At 63.7% G+C, this 27,397-nt stretch overlaps 1 protein-coding gene across 7 annotated transcripts; it reads right to left on the reverse strand.

The window, feature by feature from the left end:
• Positions 1 to 834: 834 nt before the first annotated feature.
• Positions 835 to 22,728, reverse strand: PAX8 (paired box 8). Of its 7 annotated transcripts, none has more exons than XM_074981842.1 (10): positions 22,559 to 22,728; positions 14,367 to 14,532; positions 13,072 to 13,269; positions 12,563 to 12,651; positions 6,904 to 7,026; positions 6,052 to 6,224; positions 5,519 to 5,633; positions 3,100 to 3,186; positions 1,527 to 1,616; positions 835 to 1,021 (listed from the first exon to the last, which is right to left on the reverse strand). In XM_074981842.1, exons 1-10 carry the CDS (start codon positions 22,581 to 22,583, stop codon positions 846 to 848), a joined length of 1,242 nt encoding a protein of 413 aa, XP_074837943.1. In that variant the 5' UTR covers positions 22,584 to 22,728; the 3' UTR covers positions 835 to 845. The 7 variants fall into 7 exon arrangements, with proteins under 7 accessions (XP_074837943.1, XP_074837942.1, XP_074837946.1 ...); XM_074981841.1 differs by having other exon boundaries at positions 13,072 to 13,272; XM_074981843.1 differs by having other exon boundaries at positions 885 to 1,171; positions 1,527 to 1,613.
• Between the last annotated feature and the right edge of the window lie 4,669 nt (positions 22,729 to 27,397).

Genomic DNA, 27,397 nt, shown 5'->3' on the forward strand with positions numbered 1-27,397 from the left:
CTGTGCCAGGCCTACCCAGGCCCTGCCCTAGCTGCTGTGGGACAGCCGCCCATCCCTGCCCCAGGGGGGTTGGACAGGCAGGACCCCCCCCCCCATGCTGCTGGCAACCCAGCCTGAGCTGGCAGCAGACACGCCAGGACAAGGGGGTTATTGAATCTTTAATAAAAAGCAGTAGCCTCCAAGGTGGGGGGGGGAAGGGGGCCTGGGGGGCTGCCCCAGGCACCCAGGGAGAGGCAGGCAGGGGCTGTGCAGTCTCTAACCAAGCACGGGCCGCTGGCGGGAGCCCCAGAGAGCCGGACAGGCAGCACTGGCGGGAGGGGTTGAGCGGATGCTGCCTGGGGGGCTGGCAGGAGGGAACTGGCCTGACCCCAGCGCCCGGCCCCACCCCAGCCTCTGGCCCAGAAGGGATCACCTCCGCAAGCAGAGCTGGGCAGGGCCCGCCAGCCGACCAGGGCCCAGCCGGGCATCCGGAGTCCTGCCACCGGCCCAGCCTGGCCAGCAGGAGGGTACAGCTCCTGGGGAGAAGGGGCCTTGGGAAACGCGTGAGCAGCAGCCCAGGCCCCAGGCCATGGGGATACAGGGCCAGCCCTCTCCAGCCAGCCAGACGGGGAGTAACGGGAGAGAGAGACAGCTGGGGGCATAAGGCAGAGACATGAGAGTGGTTGCAGACAGACACACACGATGGGAACAGAGGGGCATAAAGGGGTGTATGAGGACAGGACAGACAGATGGACAAGCACAGTGTACAGGGACAGACGGACGGACGGGGCGCATGGGGACGGACAGGGGAGGTGTACAGGGACGGACGGATCCCTCTGTTCCAAGTCTCCAGCGGCCGGTGATGATCAGAAGTCCCACGCGGGGGCCGGAGGGGCACAGAGCCACTTCCCGGTCGGGTCCCCTGGGCCCCCATTGCCCTGGCGCTCAGGTGACGGCCTCCTGGGTAGTGCCCGGTGCCCTCCCGGCGGGTCAGCGCTGCCCACGTGCCAGGTCCCACGCAGCTGTCGGGCCCGGGCGCCCGCTCCCTCGCGGGGTAATAAATAACACTGACGGCAGCTGGCGGCCCAGCCCAGCCCAGCCCGGCCCCTGCGCCAGGGCTCCCACAGCAGCTACAGGTGGTCGTAGGCGGCGGGGGACGCCCTGGCGGTGGAGCTGTAGTAGTACGGGGAACCTGGGCGGGAGGGGCGCGCCCGTCAGAGCAGTGCCAGTCACCCACTGGTGCCGGGTACCGCCCCCACCTGGTGCCCAGCTACAGAGAGCAGGGAGCGGCCCCTGGCTGGCACCCCACACCCAGCTCTGGCCCGATGGGTAGGGCTGGGGAGCTGGGTTCTAGGCCTGGCTCCCCCTCCGCCAAGGCCCTGCGCTACTCAGTGCCTCGGTTTCCCCTCACGTCCTTTGTTGGTGTAGAATGGGAACTCCTGAGAGCAGGACCCGTCCCTGGTGGGGTGTGTGGCAGCTGGGGGGGGCTCTGAGCTCAGGGGACCTGGGCAGGCCCCTTCCCACCCCCCCATCCCGCAAACACTCACTCAGCAGGCTCGAGTTGGGGATGCGCCAGGCTTCGCCATAGGCGGCGTAGGGGGAGTGGCTGTAGGCGTTGGCAGAGTAGTCGCTGCCTGCTGGGGGCAGAAGGAGAGGTCAGTGCCAGTGTCGGGGGGGCTCAGCCAGGCTCTCACCCCCTCCCCCCGCCCCTGTAGCTGGTCACAGAAGCACCAGGCCCTGGAGAGTGACTCCCCCACATGCTGCATCAGGAGGGGCCGCGTGTGCCAGAAGCCCTGTACAACCCACACACTGCCCACCCCAGGACAAACACACTTCAGAGGCACCAGCTAGCCACGGCCAGCAGCAGCAGGGGAAGGGCCCAGCACAGGCCGAGCTGGTACCATAACCCCGCAAGTGCTGGGGCAGAGAGGTATGGGGTGCGGGGCTGAACAGACAGACGGGTATGGTGGCAGGGGGAGAGACAGACGGATACGGGGGCGTGGGGCTCGATGGTCAGACAGACAGGTGCAGAGGCGTAGGGATAGACAGACAGCTGCAGGACTGTGGGGACCGACAGATACCAGGAGTGTTGGGACAGACAGACGGACACGGGAGGGTGAGGACAGACAGATGGATACCAGAGGTGTAGGGATAGACGGATACTGGGGTATAGGGACAGCCAGACACAGGAGGGTGGGGACAGAGAGATACTGGGGTGTAGGGACAGAAATATGGGGGGGGGAAGGGACAGACAGAAGGATACCGGGGCATAGGGACAGACAGGCAGACAGAAGGATACGGGGGGGAAGACAGACTGAGACCGGGGCATGGGGACAGCCAGACACGGGAGGGCGGGACAGACCCGTGGGGGCGACCTGGGGCTACCCACGGGAGCCGGGTGCAGAAGTGGGGCAGGCTCTGGTTGCACCCCAGGCCTTGCAGGAGCCCTGCATCCCCTGCAGCCAATCCCAGCCCTGCTGCAGTTCCATCCGCCCCACGCGGTGCCCCCCCCCCCCCCGGAACAGCCCCAGGGCCCAGAGCATCGTGCCGCAGCCAGGCAGACGTGGCCCAGCCCTGCAGCTGGGTGCCCAGCATTTGGCTGCCCCAGCTGGTGGCACTGGCTGGGGTCGGGGGTGCCAGGGCAGGTGGGGGGTTCCCAGCCCGTGACCCCCCTCCACTTGCTGCACATGCGTCCCCCAGCTCCTCTGGGACCTCGGAGCCAAACCCCACAGCCAGATGGTGGGGCTGGGATCTCGGGGCTCGATCAGCCCATTCCCAACGCTCCCAGCTGCAAAACCTGTCTGTGCCCAGAACCCAGGAGTCCTGGCCCTTAGCCCCCCCCCCCGCCCCCTCTAACCACCAGACCCCCCTGCCCTCCAACGGCTGTGCCCAGAACCCAGGAGTCCTGGCCCTCAGCTCCCCACCCCTGCCCCAGTCACTCCAGGGGCTGTCTCACTGCGCCAGGGTTTCCCCTACCCCAGGGCTGGGGCAGCTGTCTCCCTCCCCATGGCACCCCAATCCCCGAGCCTGCCAGCCCGTGCATGGGCACAGGCCCTTCCCAGCACAGCCCCTGGCTGGCACAGCACCCGCTGCCCCAGCCCTCCAGCCACCTGGCCCTACCTGCCACCATGCCGGCGATGGCGGAGGAGGTGTAGCCGCCCTGCCCGCTGGTGGGGATGTGCGGCGGGTAGCCCACCATCTCGCACCCTGCAAGGACAGCAGGTGAAGGGCAGCCCCACTGCCAGCTGCACCCCATCCTGGGGACCCACAGAACGTAGCTACCAGCTGGGGCCCTACGTGGGATCCGTCCACCTGCCCCAGAGCTCCCCCTGCAGGATGCCCCTGGGGTCCACAGGCCTGGACACAGCGGCAGAGGGGTGCGGGGGGGGGAGCTGCCCGGTTTCTCTCCCTTCCTCCCTGCACGACAGGGGAAACTAAGGCACCCTGGGAGCCATAGTTCCTTCGCCAGCTCCCTGCCTGCCGAGAGAGCCGGCCCTGGAGCACGGAAGGGACTACACTTCCCAGCATGCCCTTGGCCGCTAGCCCCAGGGAAGGTGGGGGAGGGCAATGCTGAGAGACCCCTGCACAGCTGCTGGGTGGGTGGGGGGGGCGGTGACCGTGAGTGCACAGGGACAAGGCGGCTCTGGCCCGAATCCCAGCCTCAGATGCCTTCCCCAGGCTGCATTAGGGAAGCTGGTCACCACCCCACGGCCCCAGGGGATCTGTATTACTGGGTACGCTCACGTGTCCCAGTCACCGCTCTTGTGCGCAGGCCTTGCACGACTGTTGTGAACGCCTTTATGTAAAACGTTGCGTACTCCCCCGGCCCCCCAGAGTTCCTGCTTATGGGTCTGACCCCCCCGACCTGGCTGGGGCTCTGCTTGCCCACCCGCCCATGGGTTCTCCCTGGGGATCTAGCACCCTTCCGACCTGGGGAGCCCCAGTATCTTACTGCCCCGGCCCCTGCCTGGGGATCTCTCCATTTCCTGCAGCCCCGCCCGCCGTGGGGACTGTCTGCACCGTCCCATCTCTGGGGCGTCTCTAGGGCAGGGGACAGAAGCTGTTCTCCAGCCCCAGGAGCTGCTGGGCTGATGTCTTGGCAGCCTCTGCCACAAGGCTTCCCTCTCCAGTCACCCCTCCCTAGCAGATCCGGGCAGCTCTGCCCCGGAGGGATGGGTGGGGGCTCAGGCTCGGGCTAGCTGGTGGCAGCCCCACTGAACCCCGCTGTGTGCCCCAGGCCAGACGGGTGCTAAGGGGTTACCTGGACAGCGTCCCCCACACTAGGTGAGCCTCACTCGTCTTCCTAACCTGCTTCTTGTTGGGCAGGGATCTGAGCCCCATCTACAATGCTCCAGTAACTGGGTCTATGTCACCTGAAATGAACTGTCAGAGACTTAAAGCAGCAGCAGAGAACATCCCTGGCTGCACCCGAGGTGCAACTGATGGATGCGAAGTGCGGCTTTCACAATCCCCCTCTCACCCTGTTCTCTCTTTTTTGTTAATAACCCTTTAGCTGTTCGGAGCTGAAGGATCAGCATCGGCGTGGTCATCTGGGTAAGATCCCAGTGTCTCCTGACCAGGGACTGGGGCCGGACCCTTTGGGGGCGGAAGAATCTGTGTGGAGCGGGCGAAACAGGTTTAATAACCTCTCCCCTGAGTTGGGGGGTTGTTGTCTGGGCTGGTGCAGCAGCTGGGAGGTCTAGGGGTTTGCTTGTGTGGCAGCTGGCTGGCCCAGGGGCTGGACAGGTGCTGTGGTGGCTGGTTGGATTTGCCTTAGTGAGAAGGAAACCCCAGCCTGGGGCTGAGAGTGGCCCAGATTTTAAGCGGGTTCCCTGCATTGCTTTCCCTGGCTGCACCCAGAAACCTCATCCTATCACATGGGGCAGAGCTAACCCATGCCTGCAGCACAGTGAGGGCATCTGGCTTCAGCAATTCCAATCTAGGGGAGCATGTGATCCTTCCTGCCCCCCAAGTGTCACCTATGAATGGGGGTCACAGTGTGTGCAGTGGGGCCCAGGCTGTGCAGTGGGAGTCACTGAGTCTGTGTAGTGAGATCAGGCTGTGCAGTGTGTGTGTGTGTGTGTGTGTGTGTGTGTGTGTGTGTGTGTGTGTGCGCGCGCGCACGCGCAGTAGGGGTCAGAGCTGTGCAGTGGGGCTCACTGGATGTGTGCAGTGGGGGATGGGGCCATGCAGTGAGGCTCACTGGATGTGCTCAGTGAGGGTCACTGGATGCGTAGTGGGTGTCACGGCTGTGCAGTGGGGTCACTGGATGAGAGCAGTAGGGTCACAGCTATGCAGTGGGGGATGGGGATGTGCATTGGGGTCACTGGATGTGTGCAAGGGGGGCAGGCGCAGGTCCCAGCAGAAATTTCACCTCCTTATTTGCCCGCCCCAGGTTTGATTCCCTGGATGCTGGAGTGGCAGCAGGCTGGCACCTCCCCCAGGCCCCCCCAGCCAGACCCCCAGTGTCTCCTCACACCCACACCGGCCCGTCTTCCCCAGACGCCGTCGGGTGCAGGCAAGCACCGGGCGCCCTTACCTGTCATGGCCGAGTAGGGCTGGGGGGTGGCCAGGCTGCGGCCGAGTGGCGTGTGGGAGGGGGTGAGGGTGGCTTTGCCGTCATCCAGAGCGCTGCTCAGCAGGGGCCAGAGACCCTGGCCAAGGGGGTAACAGAGAGGTCAGTGACCCTGGCCAGACTCAGTGCCCCCAGACCTCCTGAGACCCCAAAATGGTTTACTCCCCACCCTGGGGACCCCCAATGCTCACCCCCTGCCCCAGGGAGCCCCAATACCCACCCCCCACCCTCGGGACCCCATATTCACGCCTCACCCTGGGGACCCCAACACTCTCCCCCTGCCCCAGGGATCCCCGATATTCACCCGACCCCAGGAACCCCCAATGCTCACCCCAACCCCAGGGACCCCTGGTACTCAGCCCCTGTCCTCAGAACCCTCAATACAGCTCACTCCCTGCCCTTGCAGCCCCAATGCCACACCCCCACCCCACGCTGTCTGTACCCGCTGCCCCGCAGGCAGCTGGGCAGTGCCCGCACAGCAGGGGTGCAGCCCGGACCTGCTCGCCCTTGGCGTGGCTGGGGGCAGCGTAGGCCTCGGCATAGGGCTGCCGCTCGAAGGGGCACTCCAGGGGCGGCTGCCCGAAGGCCTCGGGGCGCAGGTGCTTGCGGGCGGTGCTGGTGCGGGTGCTGCTCTGGGCGTCAAGGCTGAGCCGGCAGCTCTCCGGATCGCCTGGCGGGGACGGCGGCCGTGAGACTCCGGGAGCAGCAGGGCTGGGCCCCATCCGGCCAGCTGGCCCCCAGCAGCCCCCAGTCGGCCCCAGCTGGTCCCCATCCCGCATCCCCGGCCACAGGCAGAGCCTGAATCTCCGCTGGCCCCAGCCAGGGGCACCTTCCAACCACCCGACCGGCCCCCCAGCCTGGCCATGGGCACAGCCCAACCCGACAGCCCCGACAGCCCAGCCATGGGCACGGCCCGACCCCCACCCCCGACAGCCCCCCAGCCATGGGCACAACCCAAACCCTGTCCAGCCCCTGCCCTGCTCCACCACCCTTTGCCATGGGCATGTCCCTGCCCCATATCCAGCCCTCTGCTGCCAACCCCTGGTTCCTCCAGGCCTGGCCCAGCTGCCCCAGGGATGCCCAGGCCCCCACGGCCGCACAGGGGCCCCACCGAGGGGATGAGGCCCTCTGGGCAGGGGAAACTGAGACCCCCTTGCGTGGGACTGAGGCAGCCACTCAACGGCCAAGTGGGAGCTGCCCTGGGCCCAGCCGGGGCCTGGCGAGGGCTGTCACCGCCCCGGGGGTCTGCGCCATGCCCACCCCCATAGCATCGGCAGGCTGGAACACTCTGAGCCCCTCTGCTGCCGGCCAGCTCAGGGCCCCCCCGGCCCCTGCCCACCCCCACTCACCGCGGTCCATTTTCCGCTTCTCGCAGCTGGCCGGCGCCATGCCCAGAAGCTCGCTGATGGAGTAAGTAGAGCCCAGCGGGTGCGAGTGGGGCGACTCCGGGGGGGTCACGGCCGAGCTGGGGACTGCAAACACACACACACACCCGCTCCCCCGGGTCAGCCAGCCCTGGGGCCAGAGCCGCCAGGCAGGGCAGGCCCCGCATCAGCTCATGCCGCCAACCCCAGGCTGGCGTCCCAGGCTACCCCGAGGCATCGGCCCTTGCAGGTGTCCCTGGCGCACCAGGGACTCGGCACCAGGGCTGGGATGGCGTGGGCGAGGCGGGGGAGTTCTCCAACCCTGCCTGCGTGACCTGCCCCAGCTCTGTGCCTCAGTTTCCCCGCCAGGGGGTAATGGCGCCGGACAGTCCAAAAGGGAGGCGTTTGCCATGGAAACATCAACGTTTTCCAGGGGAAAATCAAAAGACCAAAACGTGCCCATTTCAAGACTCCATTGCAGTGTGGCGGCAGGCGGGGGGGCGGGGGCGCGGATTTGATTCTCTGGGTTGGATTGCATGTGTGTCCTACTGCCCTGTAGTAACACTGGGTGGTGCCTCAGTTTCCCCGGGCACAGCACCAGCGCAGGGTGGGGAGGGGAGTTTGGGTGTGAGGACGTCTCACACGCAGACAATGGGGCTCCAGGCTCTCGGTAACTCAGGCAGCCAGGTGACCCTTCTTCTCCGGGACACAGGCCAACGGAGGGGCCTGGCAGGTTGAATGGGAATTGGGCTGGGAGTGGGGCAGTCTGGGCTGGCTGGAGTAGGGGGAAGGGGGCCACGGCCCGGCTCGGGGACCCCTCTGAGCCCCTCTCCCCAAGACGGACGATGCTGATGACTTCTGGTCCCTGTGCTAAGTCTGTTCTGCGCCGTGTCCCTGCAGCCTGAGAACCTCCTGTTCCCCAGCCGGGCAAGAGTCACGGCTGCCTGCGGCTGGGGGGCGCAGGACCCAGGACCCCCACTCCATGACACAATGTCTTCTGGGAGCAGCGGTTCGGCTGCCTCCCACCCTGGCACTGTTGCATTGTGATGGAGTGGGGGATACCTCTGTGTGTGTGTGTGTGTGTGTGTGTGGGGGGGGGGGGGGGGGCTCACAGAGGGTGTGGGGCTCCTGCTGAGGGTAACCTTGATGACCAGGTAACACCTTTGTACTGCAGACAAAGGAGGAGGTGGAGCCTGAGGGGTTTGAATTGGAACTGGGAGTTGGAAGCAGTTAGTCTGGGCTGAGAGACAGAGAGAGACAAAGGAGGGGGCCAGGCCCCGGCTCTGGGGGCCCCTCGGGGCCTCCTGTCCCCAACATGAATTGGACTGGCTGTCTCTGCCGGCCGTACTGACTCCTCTGTATGATGCTGTGTCCTGTCAGCTAATAAACCTGCTGTTTTACTGCTGAGTGAGAGACTCTCCTGCCTGCGGGCAGGGTGCAGAGCTTGGGGGACCCCAGAACCCCATCACACTGGTGTCAGAAGTGGGATGTTCTGCACCCCGAGGATGGAGCATCCAGCAGTAAGTGACTGGGGCCCCAGAAGAAGTGGGGCCTGCGAGACCCAGGTGTGCTGAAGGGCAGTGAGGTGCAGTCCCCAAGGCGGAGGGGCCTGCGGCCGAACCCAAGCAACTGCGGTTGTTGTCCTCGAGAGGGGGTGTCACACCCGAGGAGGGGTTACTCCTGGGAATCTGTTGGAGTCGGTCCCAGAAGGTGGAGGGGCCGAGAGCCCAACCCCCAGAAACAAGTGACCCACAAGGAAGCTGATGCTGAATGAGTCCTTCCCAAGACAGGGTGCTCATGGTCCCTGAGAGTGGGTGTCACACTGAAGAAGGGGTTCCACTGGGAGTCTGTTGGAGTCGGTCCCAGAGGGCGGAGGGGCCTACGGCCTAACCCCGGGCAGCTTGTGACCCGCAAGGAGCCTGGCACACTGAAGGGATTCTTCCAGGAGTCGTGGGGTGCAGAGGGCATCAGCCTGAGAGCCTGCAACCACGCTGAGCAACTCCGCTGTGAAGTGGCAGCACCTGGAAACTGAATCGAGATTAAAGAAGCTGGACAAGGCAGAGTGGATGTGCAGTGGCAGAGCTGAGGGCTGGGGAGAATCCTGCAAAGGTGAGCCCGGATCGGGGCAGAGAACCCTGGACTGCCTGGAGCTCTGAACCGAGTGGCCTGCCACAGCTCAAGGAGGGAAGGAGCGATTCCAACCCATCATCTACTAGTGGCCAAGACAGACCTGCGAAGAGTTTTCCAGGCCTGGGCCGAGGAAGGTGCCTGTGTGTCTGTGCAGGAAAGCAGCTGGTCCACTGGGAATGGCAAGTTGTCTGTGAGAGAAGCTGCTTCACCTTCTGTGTGTGTGTGGAGACCAGCCGGGGGGCTGGGAGAAAGGAGAGAGTGTCTCCCATTGTCTGTCTGTGTTGAACAGCAGCAGCAGCCTGGGGAGAGAGCAGAGCCTGCGTTTGGAAAAGGTGCCAATGAGGAAACTAGCCCATTGTCTGAGGAAGATTCCCCAGCCTAGGATGGCTGGAGAAGGATCCACCAGAAAAGAGCATTCCAGGTGTGTCTCTGAATCCGGCCATGGGGGCTGGAGCAGAGGGAATGGCTCTGGGATGGGCAGTGGTGTCCCTGCTAAGGACACTGGTCCTTGGTGCAAGAAAAGTGCTTCTGCTTCTGGGGAAGTGAATCCTTTGCCTGAGCCTGTGAGGGCTCGAGATGGAGCCAAGATCCCAGAGCTGGATCTGAGGGCAGCTGAAGCCCAGATGGGAAGTGGGCCTGCCTCTGTGTCTCTCAGGGGGGATGATGCTTTAACTTGGTCTAATCCAGTTAGTATCATCAGGGAATCCCAGAGACCAGACGATTCTGGTACTTGTTCTTTGCCTGATGCTGAGGTGTTACTGGGAGTGGGTGAGAGGACTCTGTCCTACCAGAGTCATCCTCTCGCCAGGACACAAGAACAGATGGGCAATGGAGTTACGCTGACTGATGAAGATAAAGGAGCTGGTAGCAGAAGGGAGGAAAGGGACCCTGACCTTCTGTCCGGTGGTACTGGCTGTCTGCCTGGAGGGGGATTACGTGGGAATCTGCCTGATGGGCCAGAAGTGATCCTGGGTGTAGGTGAAACCCAGGAGCTGGTTGTGGCTCAAGGGAGCAGTGCCCCTGTGGAGCCAGACAGGGGTGAGTTATTGTTTGGGGAAGCTCTTAAGGAAGAGAATTTCCCTGAAACTTTTCCTGACCCGTCTGTGGGGACTGCAGAAAATGGGAGTGAGGTGAAGGAGAGTGAACAGGAAAGGTGCATGTCTGTAAGAGCCAGAGCAGCCCTTTGCCTGGGGAGAAGTTTGTTTCAGCTCCTGATGGCCAGGACCTGCCTGAGTGTGAAACCACTGGCTGTGCTCTGGAAGGGTCCAAAGCAGGCAGGGTAAAAGTTTCTCAGGAATTGGAAGTTGATGCAAGTAAAGTAAAAACTATCAGGGAATGTGAGCAGCCCTGTGAGAACCAAGTAAAACAGCTGCACAGCCAATCTCTGTAGGATGCAGGAGAGCGCCAGCAATTCCCCATCTCCAGATGGTGGAAACACTCATATTCTCATACTGGATTCAACTTCTGATTCCATGGGGAGGCAGTAGTTGGAGGTGAAAGGACAAAGGAGCTTTGGGCCTGGTGGGCCAGTAAGGGATAAACAGGGATTCCTTCATGTGGATTCTGCGTCTGGGACTCACAAAACAGCTCTCAAAAAGCAGTTTGGTTTGCAAATTTCCAGGCTGGCTGGGAGGGGGCCGTCTCCCTGAGATCATCAATGGCCCAGCTCTTGTTAGAAGGGAGGGCACAGCCAGAGAGATCAAATTTCCACCCCAGGGGGCAAGAGAGAAGATTAGAACTTGATGGTGCTAAGAAAGGCCTCAGCCATTTATCCCCAAAATACCAGATTCTCAAGGGGGTTACACAAAAGTTGTGGTCTACCAAAGAGCAACGTAAATGTGCAGTTGCAATGGGGTTGTTCTGTTACTCACGCTGACTGCTGTAACCAAGGGGTGCTGCTACCAAAAGCTGTAGAATTGTACCATGCACTGAATGTTTGGAAAGAGCCATGTGACATGATGACATTGATGTAGAAGCATGAATTGTATGTTGACAGAGTTTGTAATTCTGAAATGTCACCATTGTTCCCTGTAACTAGTCTTGCAACCTCTGACATGAGAAGGAACATTCCAAACCTATTGTGTGGCATGGAAGGGGAAACTGAGGCACACAACCATTTGGGTGGTCTGGCTAAATGCCAAGGGTGGAAGCATTTGTACCTTCCGTTACTGGACTGTAACTGAATTCCAGACATTGGCTGGAGCAGCTGTGTGGGCTGGTGGTCAGATGGAGCAGGACCCAGACCACAAAAGACCTGTTTGATCTGTTGGTGCTGCAGCATCTGTATGGGCTCTTGCCGCCCGACTTGAGAACGTGGCTGACGGACCGGGGCCGAAGCAGCGAGACCAACCAACCCAAGGGAACTAAAGGGACTTGCCCGGCTGCATCACATGAAAAGGGCCAAGACCAAGCTCCTGAGTTGGAGCCTCCCCCAGCAGGACTATGATGTGGAGGTGGTGCACATCAAGGGGAGCACTGAGGGTACAGCCGATGCCCTGTCACGAGGGGACAGCCCCGAACTTCCCCAGGTCACCGGCTGAGTGACCCTGCTCAGTTCGGTCTGGAAGGGAGGAGAGATGTGACGGAGTGGGGGATACCTGTGTGTGTGTGAGTGGCTCACAGAGGGTGTGGGGCTCCTGCTGAGGGTAACCTTGATGACCAGGTAACACCTTTGTACTGCAGACAAAGGAGGAGGTGGAGCCTGAGGGGTTTGAATTGGAACTGGGAGTTGGAAGCAGTTAGTCTGGGCTGAGAGACAGAGAGAGACCAAGGAGGGGGCAAGGCCCCGGCTCTGGGGGCCCCTCGGGGCCTCCTCTCCCCAACATGGATTGGACTGGCTGTCTCTGCCTGCTGTACTGACTCCTCTGTATGATGCTGTGTCCTGTTGGCTAATAAACCTGCTGTTTTACTGCTGAGTGAGAGACTCTCCTGCCTGCGGATGGGGTGCAGAGCTTGGGGGACCCCAGAACCCCATCACATGCATCATGGGAGATGCAGTCTACTGGGGAGCCCAGCCTAAGGGAGAACACTGCTAAGAGGCAAGCGGACCGCAACTCCCAGGAGGCACCAGGGCAGCCTGTCCGAATTGGAATATGCCCAGGTGCCTGGGGCTGGAAAAGGAAATCCTTTGCTGAGAACTCACCTTTTCACCACTTCCATGGACAATTCCCTGCCTGACCCGGGCCCAAGGGCTAGTGGGTGTATTTCCGCAGCCCACCGGGCACGGCCGGCTGGGCCCATCTAGGGACTGGCCCACCACGGTTGATTTGTAGAGCTGGGCTGAAAATTTGGGGCAAAAAACTTTGTCTGGAGGAGGGGGAAAAATGCTGGTTCCGGGAGCTTGGAAGGTTTTGCCACTGATGCGGCTGTTGCTGGGGCAATGAGATTTTGGGGCGGGGGGGATTTTTTGTAGGTGTGTGGAGGGGGTAACCACCCCCCCACCCCGTTGAGCGTGGGCCAGTGCTGAAATCTGCTTGGCTCTAGAAACAGCCCTCGCGTGGGCCCCAGAACTTACTCAAGCAGTGCGCGGGGCTCAGGGTGTTGGAGGTCACGCAGCTGTCCATCGGCAGGTTAAGCAGCTGCTGCACCTTGGTGCGGATGATTCTGGAGGGGAACAACACAGGAGAGGTTACGTGGCAGCCTGGGGAATGGGGGGACCCTGGCCTGGAGGGAGCTGGAGGCGGGTCCCTGGGTCTCGGGGAGGGTTGCAAGCACAGCTCGGGGGCAGTCCCAGCTAGGACTTCGGTCCTGCCCCGTCCGTGGGGCGTCTCAAAGTATTTTAGCCCCATGTGCTGGGTGGGGCAACTGAGGCACGGAGCGGCCATCTCCCGTGTCTCAGAGGGAAGCGGGGCTGACGAGATGCCCAGGCTTTGTCGGTTATAAGCGCTACCAAGGCCCCGCTAGATCCACGTCCCTGCCCGTGGGGCTGCAGCAGGAGATGGGGGGGTTCCCCGGTGGCTGGGAGGGGACAGGCCTGGCTGTACCACAGGCAGAGGGTGGGGGGTTCCCCAGGGCCGCCCCGACCTGTTAATGGAGCTGACGCTGGGCACGGTGTCGCCATCGCAGACGCCTTCAGCCAGCAGCCGCTCGCGGATCTCCCAGGCGAACATGGTGGGGTTCTGCCGCTTGTAGTCCCCGATCTTCTCCACCACCTTGGGGGTGGCCACCTTGGGCTTGGAGCCCCCGATCACGCCGGGCCGGATGCTGCCGGTCTCGTAGTACCTACTCCAGTAGAGAAAGCGAGAGGGTTACCGGGTAAAGCAGCAGCAGCACAATGCCCTCCCTGTGGACCGCGCCAGGGCAGCTCCGGGGGGCTTGTCTTTCAGCACCACACCAAGGCTGCTCAGGGCGAAAGAACCGCTGCCCCTCCCACCCCCGTAGGGCATCACAAAGGGCTATAGGGAAACTGAGGCACGGGGTGGGAACGGGGCCTCCCCCACTTCTCAGCTGGGCCCGTTATAAACAGTCCGAGGACGTCCAGCCTCGGGGAACGGCACCTGATCAGGCCTCTTGTGCCACCCTTTCTCCTGCGCCCATCGCAGTGGCATCCAGTGTCGCTGGGGCTGGATGAATTACTTCTTGGAATCCCACGGCCCTCCCCATGCAGCCCCCCGCCAGCCTGGGGCACACTGCGGGGAAGTGGAGCCCTGGGGGGCTGGGAGGGGCAGAGGGTGGGGGTCCCCCAGGGCTGCTCTGTCAGGAGAGGGTACCCCCCAGCGTGGGACGTGGCAGAGACGACCCAATGGCAGGTGCTGAGCTGAATTCTGGGGCGAAGAGCCTGTTCGTATTATCCTGCAAACTCCTGGCGCCAGCTGCCCTGAGTCGCTGATGGCTGCAGGACCCACGAGCTCCCCCGGTGCAGGGTTTCCAGCCGCTCGGCACCGGCCAGGGCTGGCAGTGAGCCACCCAGCCGGGACCAGCTGCAGCAGTTGCTGGAGCAGAAAGCCCTGCCTGCCAGCTCCGCCAGGAACTGCATGCATGTCTTACAGCAGCCCCCCGCCAAGTGCAGGCCCCAAGACCATCAGCTGCGTTGCTGGGGGGAAACTGAGGCAGGCAGCGCTACAGGGCTGCGCCCAATCCCCAGCTCGAGTGCCAGTCGGCAACCGGCCTTTGGGTCCCCTTAACTCTGCCCGCACAGGTCCTCGTTACCCTGGGGCGACTCTCAGGGGAGGGGGCTGGTCCCACCTGTGCCAGCGCCCTCCCTGGCTCATCCACCAGGGGCTGACGGTGGCTGGCGTGGAGACCGCAGGCTCCCATCCTGGTTCCCCCTCTCCCCCGCCGCCGGCCAGGCAGCAAACAGCTCCCGCTTCTGCGCTTACCTGCCCAGGATTTTGCTGACACAGCCGTGGCTGACGCGCAGCTGGCGGGAGATGTCGCAGGGCCTCACCCCTTGGTGTGCCAGCTCGACAATGCGCTGCCGGACCTCTTCGGGCAGGGGGCGGCCGTTCACGAAGGCCCCGCCCAGCTGGTTCAGCCCGCCATGGCCTGCCAAAGCAAAGGCAGCCCCGGGCGGGCCGGAGAGGCCTGGGGTTACTTAGGGGCCATGCAAAGAGAAGCTGGTGACAGGCGCTGGCTCGGGCTGTGACCGGGACCCCTGGGGAAATTCTCTGGCCAGGGCTGTGCCTTAGACTCCAGGGACCAGGGAGCCTTTTAGCAAACGGTGCTCAATTCCTGGCCCTAAAAGCAGGGTCACCAGTGCATCGTGTGGCTTGCGAGCTTGGCTGCTTTCCTTCAAGCCCCAGCTCCAGGAGTCATGGGATGAGCGGAGCATCTCTGCTGGATCAAGGAACAAGTAAGTTTCTGTCCCTCGTGGCTGGGGTGAAAGCATGGAACACACAAAGCCCATTCCAACTCCCAAGCCTCCGAGCCCCGGAAGCAAACCCAAATACCTCCTCTTTAACAGAGCTGTTTGAAATAAATCGCACGATTCATTCAGTCTGTCTCGGGAGTGGGAGCCCTCGGCCCTGGCTGGCCTGCGAACAGCCTCTGTTTATCCCCAGGCATTAACCCACACCAGCGTCACCAACAAAATATTACGGTAGTGCCAAGACAGTGGCACAGGTGGGAAGAGCTCGAGAACATGAGCGTGACGAAGGGGGGGTGGGGGTTTTATTCCCCAGGTTCGGTTGTGTGTTTGCTGATGCTCTGCAGTAACCCCAGGTGGTGCCTCAGTTTCCCCAGGCACAGCACCAGCGCAGAGCAGGGAGGGGAGTTCGGGTGGGAGGACGTCTCACACGCAGACAATGGGGCTGTAGGCTCTTGGTAACCCAGGTGACCCCTTTCTTCCCCAGGACACAGGCCAAAGGCGGGAGGAGGGGCCTGGCGGGTTGAACTGGAACTGGGCTGGGAGTGGGGCAGTCTGGGCTGGCTGGAGAGGGGGGCAGGGGGCCCAGGCCCGGCTCGGGGACCCCTCTCCCCAAGGGGGACGGTGCTGGCAGCTTCTGGTCCCTGTGCTAAGTCTGTTCTGCGCCGTGTCCCTGTGGCCTGAAAACCTCCTGTACCCCGGCCAGGCGAGAGTCATGGCTGCCTGTGGCTGGGGCCAGGCCTGGGACCCCCCCCCCCAACTCTGTGACAGCAGCAACAGGCTGCACAGAGATGGAAGATCACTTTACAACTCTCGCCCCCCTCGGCGGCCAGGCTGCAGCCCCCTTTGCCAGGAGCCCCAGGTGAGAGCAGGCAGTTCAGCCATGCAGGGCTGTGTGTGCTGGGAGCCTGTGTGGGACAAGGCAGGTGTGGGCTATTCCATGGGGGGGGTCCAGGTGGGGAGGTCTGGGGGGGCAGTGCTGGGTGCAGAAGCAACGGGCCTGTGCAGGGCGGGGAGGGAAGCTGAGTGGGGCAAGAGGGCAGCTTAGCGAGTGCCCCGGGAGGGCGCTTTTCCGGGGGGCTGGGGTGCCCCCTGCTGAGATGAGGCTCGGCAAGGGGTCTGGGTAGAAGAGGGGTCAAGTGAATCCCTCCCCTTGCAGCTGAGCGGTGGATGCAGGAACCAGGGGGCAGGTGAGCTGGCGGAGTTTTCTACATCAGGGGGAGAAACTGGGGGCGGCAGGTCTGACCCAGCCCCAGATACCGGGCAGGGGAAGCGAAAGCCCCTTGCTCCCCGCCCAGCCAGCAGCAGCAGCTGAGCTTGGCCCAGGGCAGGGCCGTCCCTGGTTTTTCCCGGTCGTCGTTCTGCGGGGAAGAGAAAGCTCCGCGGGGGACGTGCGTTCTGCGCCAGCCGAGTGGGGCCCGGGCCTGCCAGGACCAACCCGGCAGCTCTTCTCTTCCCGAGTGACATCCAGCTACGCAGCCCAGCCGGGCACGGCTCTACAAGCCTGCCTACAGAGCCCCAGGCGGGTAGGGCTAGCCCCAGACACACCCACTGCCAGCGCCCCTCAGGGCCCCCGATGTTCCATTACCTGCCGGTACCAGCCCCTGCCTGCTCCCATCACGTGCCAGCTCACCCCCCGCCCACACCGGCAGCCTTTCCTTTGGGCAGTTTAGCCCAGGCTGAAGGCAGCTGGCCTGAGCTATTACTCAGTGCCTGGGCAGTCGGGGAACAGGAAGATGCTTTCGGCTTGGCATGGGTGTGATGGGGGGTGCGTGAGAGAGTCAGGCTGGGTGTGTGAGACAGGCAGAGCCGTTCACCCAGGCTGGGGTGACCCCCTGGGGCTGGGACCTAAGCTGGCAGGTCACACCTCTGACCTGAACACAGAGCAGGGAGGCAGTTAGAAGCTGGGGGGAGCTGGAAGGCAGCCAGCCTGGCTGGGGGGGGAAGCTACACCCCAGAGGGGCCCCCCTCAGGCTCCTCTCCCCAGGACCAGTTGGAATGACTGTGTCTGCCGGCTGCACTGACACCTCTGTGCTGAGCTGTGTTTGTCGAATAAACTCCCTGTTCTACCTGCTGAGTGAGAATCACTCCTGCCTGCGGCCGGGGGGGGCAGTGCCTGGGGACCCCTGAACCCCATCACAATCGTTACAGGCAAAGCACGGGTGTGCTGGGGGTTCACAGAATCCCAGGGCTGGAAAGGTGGGGTGAGAGATGCCCCTCAAAGCCCCCCTAACTACAGCCACGACCTCCCCCCCAGCCCCAGCACCACAGAGCAGCCTGACCCCAGCTCCAGCCACCCCAAGGAATTCGCAAGGGCCTTTGCTAAGGGAAGAGGCCCGACACCCCAGCGATGGGCAGGGGGACAAACCCCAGCAAGCAGCTCGCAGGCAGGGCGAGGGAGGGGTACGGGGCTGGGTGACTACAGAGGGGGGTGGATGGATGGACAGACAGAGGGGAGTGCTGGACAGGCAGATTGCTGGTACTAAAGCTATGGACGCAGCAGCCACCTCCAGCATCTGCAGGGGGCTGGCACCTCGCAGGATCAGGCCCCTACCCTGCCCCTTTGGGGGCAGATTCTGTGCCCCAGCCCTGCACCCCACACAGAGCCCCCAGCCAGACAGTGCCCCAGCCCTGTGCCAAGCCACAGCCCCCCACTCCAGGCCCACGCACTGCCTGGCTGCCAGCTGCCCCCCTTTTTCTCTCCCCGCCGCCTGCTCCCCCCCACCCGCCTCCCCTCCATAATGGCTCCTGCCCGCATGAGCGCGCCTCGGAGGCATTCTCCCCTGGCCTGCTAGGCTTGTCTCAGCGCCAGGCCCATTCCAGCTAACTCCCGCCCCCTAATCTCCATTTATTTCCCCCTCCTCGGTATTAGATTTTGCTTTTCTATTGCTCCAGCCTCATTTCCTTTCTGTCTTGCTAATGGCTCCCCGCTTCCCGGCCCCCCACCCCTTGCACTCCAGCACCCCTTGGGGCCACCCCGGGCTGCAGGCCACACACAGCACCCCTGGGGTGGCTCCCCTGCCACACAGCACCCCAGAAACTAGCCACACCCTCAGGGCTGGGATTCCAGGTTCCCCCCCGGCCTGCCCCAGGGGCCTGGGAGTTCAGTTCTGGGGATGAACACCTCCCCCCCGTCTCACTGTTCCGGGTGGCTCAAAAAGCCCCAGCCCTGGCAGCCAAGGTTGCGGGGTCTCTGCTGCAGCTCGCCAGTTTGCAGGGTGGAGCTGGGCATGGCCCCCGGGGCCCCCAAAAGCAGAGACCAAAGGACCTCACCCTTGGCAAGGTGATTTCCACGCCCAGCTCCTGAGGGGGGCTGCTGTGGAGGGTGTGAGCGTCCTATGTTGCACCCTGTCCCTGGGGATCCCACTTCCCTTCCCTGTCCCCCTGCTCCCCAAGCCTGCAGCATCTCTTCCCAAACCCCCAAACTCTGCCCCCCAAGCCCCTTTCTCCCTCCCAGCCCTATAACCATGTCAGCCTGCCTGGCTGTCACCTGGCCCCTGAGCACCTCTAAGCATTCCAGCTCCCTGCACCCAGCTGGTCTCCCTTGGGGGACAGCTGAGGGCATCAGGTGGGGCTGCGGCGATCACCCAGTCTGACCACCGGGGCAGCACAGACGTGGGGACGTCCCCCCATTAACGCCTTGGGGGGATCAAGGCCCCTTCTCCTGGATCAGCCCAGCAGGTGGCTGCAAGGCCCCTGGGTGTCCCAGCCCATGCACGTTCTCCTGGCTTTGCTGCCAGCCCTCCTGCCACCCACACCCAGCTGACATAGTGGGCACCAGAACTGGGCACCAGGTCCCACGGGGAGCACACCTCAGCCAGCCAGAGAAAAGCCCCTGCTACAGCCACAACTCTGCAGTGGCCCAGCCAGGGCTGCGTCGGCCCTGTTGTCTGCAGCCTGGCACCCGGCAGCTGATTCTCTGCCATGCTACCAAATCATGATGCTTCTCAGGCACCGGTCCCCCACACCTATGAGCATCGCCCCGGGTTTTGCTCTTGGGTGGGTGTGAGGACTGGATTACCCTTGTTTGATTGCCCCAGCACCGTGCCTCAGTTTCCCTGCCGGGGGGTAACAGCACTGAACAGTCCAAAGGGCACTTTTTCAGTGGAAATTCAAATACTGAAGTGTGTCTGTTTGAAGACGCCATTGCAGTGTGTGACCGGGGGGGCGGGGGGGGTGAGGATTTTATTCCCCAGGTTGGGTTGCAGGTGTTTCCTACTGTCCTGCAGTAACCCCGGCTGGTGTCTCAGTTTCCCCAGGCACAGCACCGGCGCAGGGCGGGGAGGGGAGTTCGGGTGTGAGGACGTCTCACACGCAGACAATGGGGCTCCAGGCTCTTGGTAACCCAGGCAGCCAGGTGACCCCTTTCTTCCCCGGGACACAGGCCAAAGGCGGGAGGAGGGGCCTGGCGGGTTGAACTGGAACTGGGCTGGGAGTGGGGCAGTCTGGGCTGGCTGGAGAGGGGGGCAGGGGGCCAGGGCCCGGCTCGGGGACCCCTCTGGGCCCCTCTCCCCAAGGCAGACGGTGCTGACGGCTTCTGCTCCCTGTGCTAAGTCTGCTATGTGCCGCGTCCCTGTGGCCTGAGAACCTCCTGTTCCCCGGCTGGGCGAGAATCACGGCTGCCTGCGGCTGCAGTAGGGCCGGGGACCGCTCCCCCCCCGCCCCCCCGTGACAGCAGCAACAGGCTGCACAGAGATGGGAGATCACTTTACAACTCTCACCCCCCTCGGGGCTGGTTCCCATACATCCCCATTGACTGACATTCATTACATCACCCTCCCTCAGTCTTTAATAAAGGAATACCAGATTGGACGCTTCACTATTTTGCTGAGGTCAGGCTGACAGGTCTATACCCCGCTAGGTCATCCCCTTTTTACATACTGGCACACCATTCGCTTCCTTCCAGCCTTCTGGACCATCCCCAGCGCTCCAGCACGTATCAACAAAAGTCAACATTAATGGCCCAGGACACACCTCGGCCAATTCTTTTGAAACTCTTGGGTGCAAATTCTCCGCAGCTGCTGATTGAAAGCGGTCTGATGTTAGTAGCAGCTGTTTGACATTACAGACTTCTGCCTCATGCTCCACCCCTTCACACTGACCCCCAACACCGACCCCTACCGCACTCCCAACACTGACCCTCCCACACACACTGCAACCCAGACACTGACTCCAGCCCCTGTTCCTGCCTTTCAGAGAAGCCCATAACCCTAGCATTACTGCAAGCAGCACCCTGGTCCCTATTTCCTGCTGGTTACTGCCAGGGGCTGCTGCCAGGCCACACACCAGGCACACACACACCCCCCTTGTGGAAGCCCCTGGGCCCGATCCCCTTGACATGAGCCTGTGAGGGTCCCTCCTCCATTCCCAGGTGGCATTAGATGGCAGGGATCAAGCCCTTGCTGCAGCTGCTGGGTGCCAGGGAGCAGAGTGTTGCTGATCTACACCCAGCTCAGCATGGGGCAGGTTGCAGGACTGGCTGCTCAGCCCACACAAGGACTAGTCCAGGGTCCCGGGACTGGGCACGAGCCCTGTGCTGGCAGGCAGGGGCGAGCCCAGAGGAGCCCAGTGAGATGCAGGCTGCCGGGCTCTGGGCCCCACATCCCTGCTGGGCAGCAGTGGGGAAAGCCAGCTGGGGCAGCATTGCGCAGCACTGCAGTTAAAGGGCCTGATCCTCAGGGATGTAAATCAGCAGCTCATCCCAAAGACCCTGGGGTGGTGGGGGGCTGAGCCCTGGGGCCTCCTGCAGCCACGTTCTTGATCTGGCCCCACGGAGTGCCACAGTGGGCTGGGGAGTGACCCTTCCCCAGGCCGGCATGGCACAGAACAGTACAGCTTGGCCTGGCTCGGCTCGGCACAGAATATGGCTCAGCTCGGCACAGCACAACTTGGCCTGGCTCGGCTCGGCACAGAATATGGCTCAGCTTGGCACAGCACAGCTTGGCCTGGCTCGGCTCGGCACAGAACATGGCTCAGCTCGGCACAGCTTGGCACAGAACATGGCTCAGCTCGGCACAGAACAACATGGCTCAGCCTGGCTTGACTCAGCTCAGCCCAGAACGTGGCTCGGCTCGGCACAGCACGGCGGCTGTGACCCCGTGCTGGAGTTACCCCTGCATTCCTGACTGCCCCGGACCACCACTCTGCCACCAGGCCCGCCTGGCTCCTCCACTGCCAGCTGTCACGGGCCAGCCACAGGGCCCACACCCAGCTGTCCCCAGCACCCCACTGCACCCCCAGCCCCGCACGCAGCTCCAGCGAGGGTCCCCGGCCAGGCAGCAGCGGGGGGCGCCTGTCTGCAGTGTGTGGGCAGGGGGAGGCAAATCTTGTGGGGGGGGGGGTGCAGACACCCCAGGGCGAGGTGCGGGGGAACTGGATGGCCCCTCCCCGGCTGCGTGACCGCCCAGCGGGGTGCTGTGATCCCACCCTGGGGCTGTGGGGCACAGGGGGGGGGGCGGAGGCCGGGCACGGGGGGTAGATGGGGTGGGGGAGCGCATGGGGAGCAGCCGGCCGGGGCTCCGCGGCGCAGGGTGCTGAGTGCCCGCGTGGGGGGCCCGGTACCCGGGGTCGCGCGTGGGGCAGCCCCGGCCCGGCTCTTTGACGCCTGTAAAGCCCGGCCGGGCTCCGCGGCTGCACCCCGGGGCCTCCCCCACGGGATCGGGCCCGCTGAGCCGTGACGGGCTGGCGGGGAGGGGCAGACCCGGTACCTCCGCCCCCCCCGGCGGCAGAGCGCACCGAGGGGCTCCCGGCAGGTAGGCGGGGGCGGCTGGCTCGGCCCGGCCGATTTACCCCATCCCCCTCCCCAGCAGCCCGTCGGGGCGCCGCGTCCCTGAGCGCCTCCGTGGGCTCCCCGGTTCGGCCGCGGCAGGACGGGGCAGGGCTCGAGCCGGTCCCGTTGTCCCCGGCGCGTCCCCGGCTCCCGCTGGCAGCCCCAAGGCGGCGCGGCTGGGGGGACCCGACCCGCTCCGCTCCGCTCCGCTCCAGCGGACACGGCCAGCCCGGAGCCCCTGCCAGGGGGTCTTACTGCGCCTCCCCACCGGACCGGCCCCACACACCGCCCCCGGCTCTGCCCCCCCCACCCCCCACCAGCCCTCACACGACCCCCCCCACCAGCTCCTCCACCAGCCCGGCCCCACACACCGCCCCCGGCTCTGCCCCACACACTGCCCCCCCACCAGCCCAGCCCCCGGCTCTGACCCGCACACTGCCACCTGGCCCCACACACCGCCCCCACCAGCCCTCACACGGCCCCCCCCCCACCAGCTCCTCCACCAGCCCGGCCCCACACACCGCCCCCGGCTCTGCCCCACACACTGCCCCCCCACCAGCCCAGCCCCCGGCTCTGACCCGCACACTGCCACCTGGCCCCACACACCGCCCCCACCAGCCCTCACACGCCCCCCCCCCCCCCACCAGCTCCTCCACCAGCCCGGCCCCACACACCGCCCCCGGCTCTGCCCCACACACTGCCCCCCCACCAGCCCAGCCCCCGGCTCTGACCCGCACACTGCCACCTGGCCCCACACACCGCCCCCACCAGCCATCACACGGCCCCCCCCATCGCCCGCCAACCTCCGCTTCGGCCTAGGACCCGCTGGGCAGAGCCCCCCCGCCCCGAGGCCCCAGCCCCCCGGAGCCCCACCCGCCCCACGCGTGTCCGGCCCGGCAGGTGCCTCCAGAGGGTACCGCGGGGGGCCGGGGTCTTACCTGGGCGGGCGGCGCCGTGGCGCATGGCCGGGGGACGAGGGCGCCGGGAGGGACCCAGGCGTCCGGGGCAGCCGCTGGTCCCGCTCCGCGCCCGCCGCTTCCGCCGGTTTTATCCGCGGGGTCCCCGCGCCAGGCCCGGCGGAGCGGAGCGGGATTGGCTGCCCGGCCCGGCCCGGCCCGGGAAGGGAAGGGGAAGGGGGTCACGGCTCAGCGCCTCCGAGAGTTAAAGGGAACCGCGGGAGCCGGGCTGGCAGCGGGGGCGCCGGCAAAGGGCCCCTTCCCCGGGCGCCCGGAGGCCAGGGGAGGTGCAGCCGCCTGGCCCGGGGCGAGCGGGATCGGGCCCCCGGGGGGCGCTCGGGTGCCGGGGGCGTAGCGGGAAAGGGAGCGAGCCGGGCAGCTTCGGAGCCCGCCTGGGCCGGGGCTGAGGGATCCGGGTCACACCGCTCCCCCCCGGCTCACAAGTCAGTCGTGAGAGTGCCCGTGCACGCCCGTGTGTGCCAGGGTTGGGCACGTCCAGGTGTGCTAGGGGTGTGCACGCCCGTGTGTGCTGGGGGTGTGCACGCCCGTGTGTGCCAGGGTTGGGCACGTCCAGGTGTGCTAGGGGTGTGCACGCCCGTGTGTGCCAGGGTTGGGCACGTCCAGGTGTGCTAGGGGTGTGCACGCCCGTGTGTGCCAGGGTTGAGCACATCCAGGTGTGCTAGGGGTGTGCATGCCCAGGTGTGCTAGGGGTGTGCACGCCTGTGTGTGCCAGGGTTGGGCACGTCCAGGTGTGCTAGGGGTGTGCATGCCTGTGTGTGCTGGGGGTGGGCACACCTGTGTGTGCAAGGGGTGTGCAAGCCCGTGTGTGCTGGGGTTTGCATGCCCATGTGTGCTGGGGGTGGGCACACCCATGGGTGCTATGCAGTTTGCACACTCAGGTGTGCTGGGGTTGGGTACACCCATGTGTACTAGGAGGCAGGCATGCCCAAGTGTGCCAGGGGCTGGGCACACCCATATGCACCGGGGGGGTGCACACACCCATGTCTGCTGGGGTTGGGCACACCCATGTGTACGGGGCCTGGGTACACCCCAGAGTGCCAGTGGCTGGGCACACCCACGTGCACTAGGTGTGGGTACACCGATGTGTGCTGGGGGCAGAGTATGCCCGCGTGTGCCAGGGTCTGGGTAGACCCGCGTGTGCCTGGGCGTGGGCACACCCATGTGTGCCGGGGTGGTGCACATGCTCCCCCATGCAGGGAGGGAGCTGGAGGTGACGCCCTAGAAAGGGGACTAGTGTCCTTCTCCATGATGTCGCCTCTCTCTCCTGAGGGTCTTTGCCCAGCCTGCAGACCCTCCAAGCCATGTCCCTGGCACACACCCAATGAGCATCTTTATGAATCACAGATAATCTTCCCAATGTCACATGAGCCAAAGGTCCAGCCCACACCCCATCTGTCCATCCCTCCAGCCATGCCGCCCCACCCCCCACCTCAATCTACCCATCCCCGGACACACCCCGTCCATCCATCCATCCATCCGTCTATCCATGCACAAAGGCGGGTTTCCCAAGAAACAAACAAAAACCAGAGTGAGACAAAACAGGCTGCTCCTGGAGGCAGCGCGACACCTCCACTCACCCAGCAAGCTGGCTCATAGAGATGGACTCTTGTCTTGCCTTTCCCTGCAGTGCCCCCTATCTCCATGGAGGACCAGGACAACACCCAGTGAGCCTTTACAACGTGGGTGCCGTTTGGACAGACCCCCAGGGTATCTAGTTTCTGGGAAATTGGCCCGGCTGACCTGAGGGCCTTTCCCAAACCCCTCGCTACAAGCTGCCCGGCCGGGGGAGCTGCCGGTGCTGGGAACACCCTGGAAATGTGCAGCTGACCCAGCTCGGGGGTAGCGGCTCTGCCTTGGTGACTCAGCCACTCTGGAGGGGGCGCTCCAGGGACGTCTCGAGAAGGACACGGGGGTGCTGAGGAGGGAAGGGGCTTGCCCAAAGTCACCCAGCCGAGAACTCAGTGGTTGCCGCTCCCAGCCTGGCGCCCTGCCCAACAGGACGCGCTGCCCGGCCTTTGGCTGGCTGTTTGGCTCTTCTGGGTGAGGCTCCCCCCTGCAGCTGGCCTGGGCTGCTTCTGCATCGCTTGAGCCCACCCTGGGCTCTGCATCGTAGCGATAGGGACTGTGGTGGTGCTGGGGGACCCCCAGCTGCAGATGGGGCACTGTGGTGCTAGGTGCTGTACACACCCAGCATGGGGGCTGCCTCGTGCTGGCCTCGCCCTTGGAATGCAATAAGGTTAGTCCCATGTGTGACCTGGGGCAAGTCACCGGCCTGTGCCTCAGTTTCCCTATCTGTAGAATGGCAATCCTGACAAAGCCCTCTGTGAAGAAGAGGGTGTGGGGGGGAGATTCCCTTGATTCAGTTCCTGTGTTTCCTACTGTTCTGCAGTGACACCAGGAGGTGCCTCAGTTTCCCTGGGCACAGCATCAATGCACAGACAAAAGCGGGAGGAGGGGCCTGGCGGGTTGAATTGGAACTGGGCTGGGAGTGGGGCAGTCTGGGGGGGCAGAGGGCCAGGGATCGGCTCAGGGCCCCCTCTGGGCTCCTCTCCCCAAGACGGACAGTGCTGACGGCATCTGGTCCCTGTGCTAAGTCTGCTCTGCGCCGCGTCCCCGTGGCCTGAGAACTTCCTGTTCCCCGGCCGGGTGAGAGTCACGGCTGCCTGCGGCTGCAGCAGGGCTGGGGACACCCCCCCCACGCTCTGTGACACCCCCCCCACGCTCTGTGACACCCCCTCTCCTTGTCCTGCAGTGCCTGGCCTGTAGAGCATGACCCTGCACTGACTTTTCCAAGCTGCTCACATGTGCCCAGGCTCAGAGCCACAGCCAAGCCAAAGTCCCTGCCCCAAGGGCCTTGCAATCTGGGCCAGGAGCCTGTGAGGAAGACGGGGAAACTGAGGCACTCTGGGAAGGGGGTGGAGGGGCAGGACACTTGGGGGGGCGGGGGGCAGTGTGACACTGTCCCTGGTCTCAGGAGTGTGGGTGCAGGCAGGGCAGAGAATGGGGCAGGGCCAGGCCATCAGCTCGCAGGTTCTAGCCGAGATCCCCCTGTCCTTTGGAGTCAGTCCAGGCCCCTTGCAGAGGAATGGGGAGGAAAGGGGTACAGCCTGTGCCTCAGCCTGCAGCAGAGGAGGGGGTGGCGGGATGCTGGGGGCTCTGGGCACCACCCCCCAGCATGCCCTGGTGCAGGGCTGCCTGCCTGCCACACCAGATGCCAGAGGCCCAGTAAAGTGCAGGTCCTGAGGCCAGGCTGCATGTGGGGGCACACTGTGGGGTACACGCCTGCGGCCCAGACCAGGCTGGGAGCCTGGGCTACACGTCCCACAGTGTATCACACAGCTCCCACCAGGCTGCACCTCCCTCCCAGGCGGCCCTGGTACCTTCCACATCCCACCATGGGCACCGGCCTGGCACAGGCGAGCTGGGGTCAGCCCCAGCTCAGCCGCCAGCCACTGCCCAGAGACACCTGGGGGGTGCCCAGGCACCAGCGTGATAGGGGCCAGTTAACTAGATGTAGTGGAAGAGATGTGTCAGGGGATGGATAGACAGAGGCAGGGTACAGGGACGGAAGGGTAGACACAGGGTGTGGGGATAGATAGATGGGGGGGTAGATATACAGATCGATAGAGGGAGTGTGTGGGGATAGATAGATGGGGGTGTGGGGATAGATAGATGGGGGTGTGGGGATAGATAGATAGAGGGGGGTGTGGGGATAGATAGATGGGGGTGTGGGGATAGATAGAGGGGGGTGTGGGGATAGATAGATAGAGGGGGGTGTGGGGATAAATAGAGAGGGGTGTGGGGATAGATAGATAGGGGGTGTGGGGATAGATAGATAGAGGGGGGTGTGGGGATAGATAGATGGGGGTGTGGGGATAGATAGAGGGGGGTGTGGGGATAGATAGATAGAGGGGGGTGTGGGGATAAATAGAGAGGGGTGTGGGGATAGATAGATAGGGGGTGTGGGGATAGATAGATAGATAGATAGATAGGGGGTGTGGGGATAGATAGATAGAGGGGTGTGTGGGGATAGATAGATAGATAGGGGGTGTGGGGATAGATAGATAGAGGGGGGTGTGGGGATAGATAGATGGGGGTGTGGGGATAGATAGAGGGGGGTGTGGGGATAGATAGATAGAGGGGGGTGTGGGGATAAATAGAGAGGGGTGTGGGGATAGATAGATAGGGGGTGTGGGGATAGATAGATAGATAGATAGGGGGTGTGGGGATAGATAGATAGAGGGGTGTGTGGGGATAGATAGATAGATAGGGGGTGTGGGGATAGATAGATAGAGGGGGGTGTGGGGATAGATAGATGGGGGTGTGGGGATAGATAGAGGGGGGTGTGGGGATAGATAGATAGAGGGGGGTGTGGGGATAAATAGAGAGGGGTGTGGGGATAGATAGATAGGGGGTGTGGGGATAGATATATAGATAGATAGGGGGTGTGGGGATAGATAGATAGAGGGGTGTGTGGGGATAGATAGATAGAGAGGGGTGTGGGGATAGATAGATAGATGGGGGTGTGGGGATAGATAGATAGAGGGGGGTGTGGGGATAGATAGATGGGGGTGTGGGGATAGATAGATAGATGGGGGTGTGGGGATAGATAGATGGGGGTGTGGGGATAGATAGATAGATAGGGTGTGTGGGGATAGATAGATGGGGGAGTGGGGATAGATAGATAGAGGGGGGTGTGGGGATAGATAGATGGGGGTATGGGGATAGATAGATAGGGGGTGTGGGGATAGATATATAGATAGATAGGGGGTGTGGGGATAGATAGATAGAGGGGTGTGT

The sequence above is a fragment of the Carettochelys insculpta genome, chromosome 31 (assembly GCF_033958435.1).
Source record: "Carettochelys insculpta isolate YL-2023 chromosome 31, ASM3395843v1, whole genome shotgun sequence".
Lineage (NCBI taxonomy): Eukaryota > Metazoa > Chordata > Testudines > Carettochelyidae > Carettochelys > Carettochelys insculpta.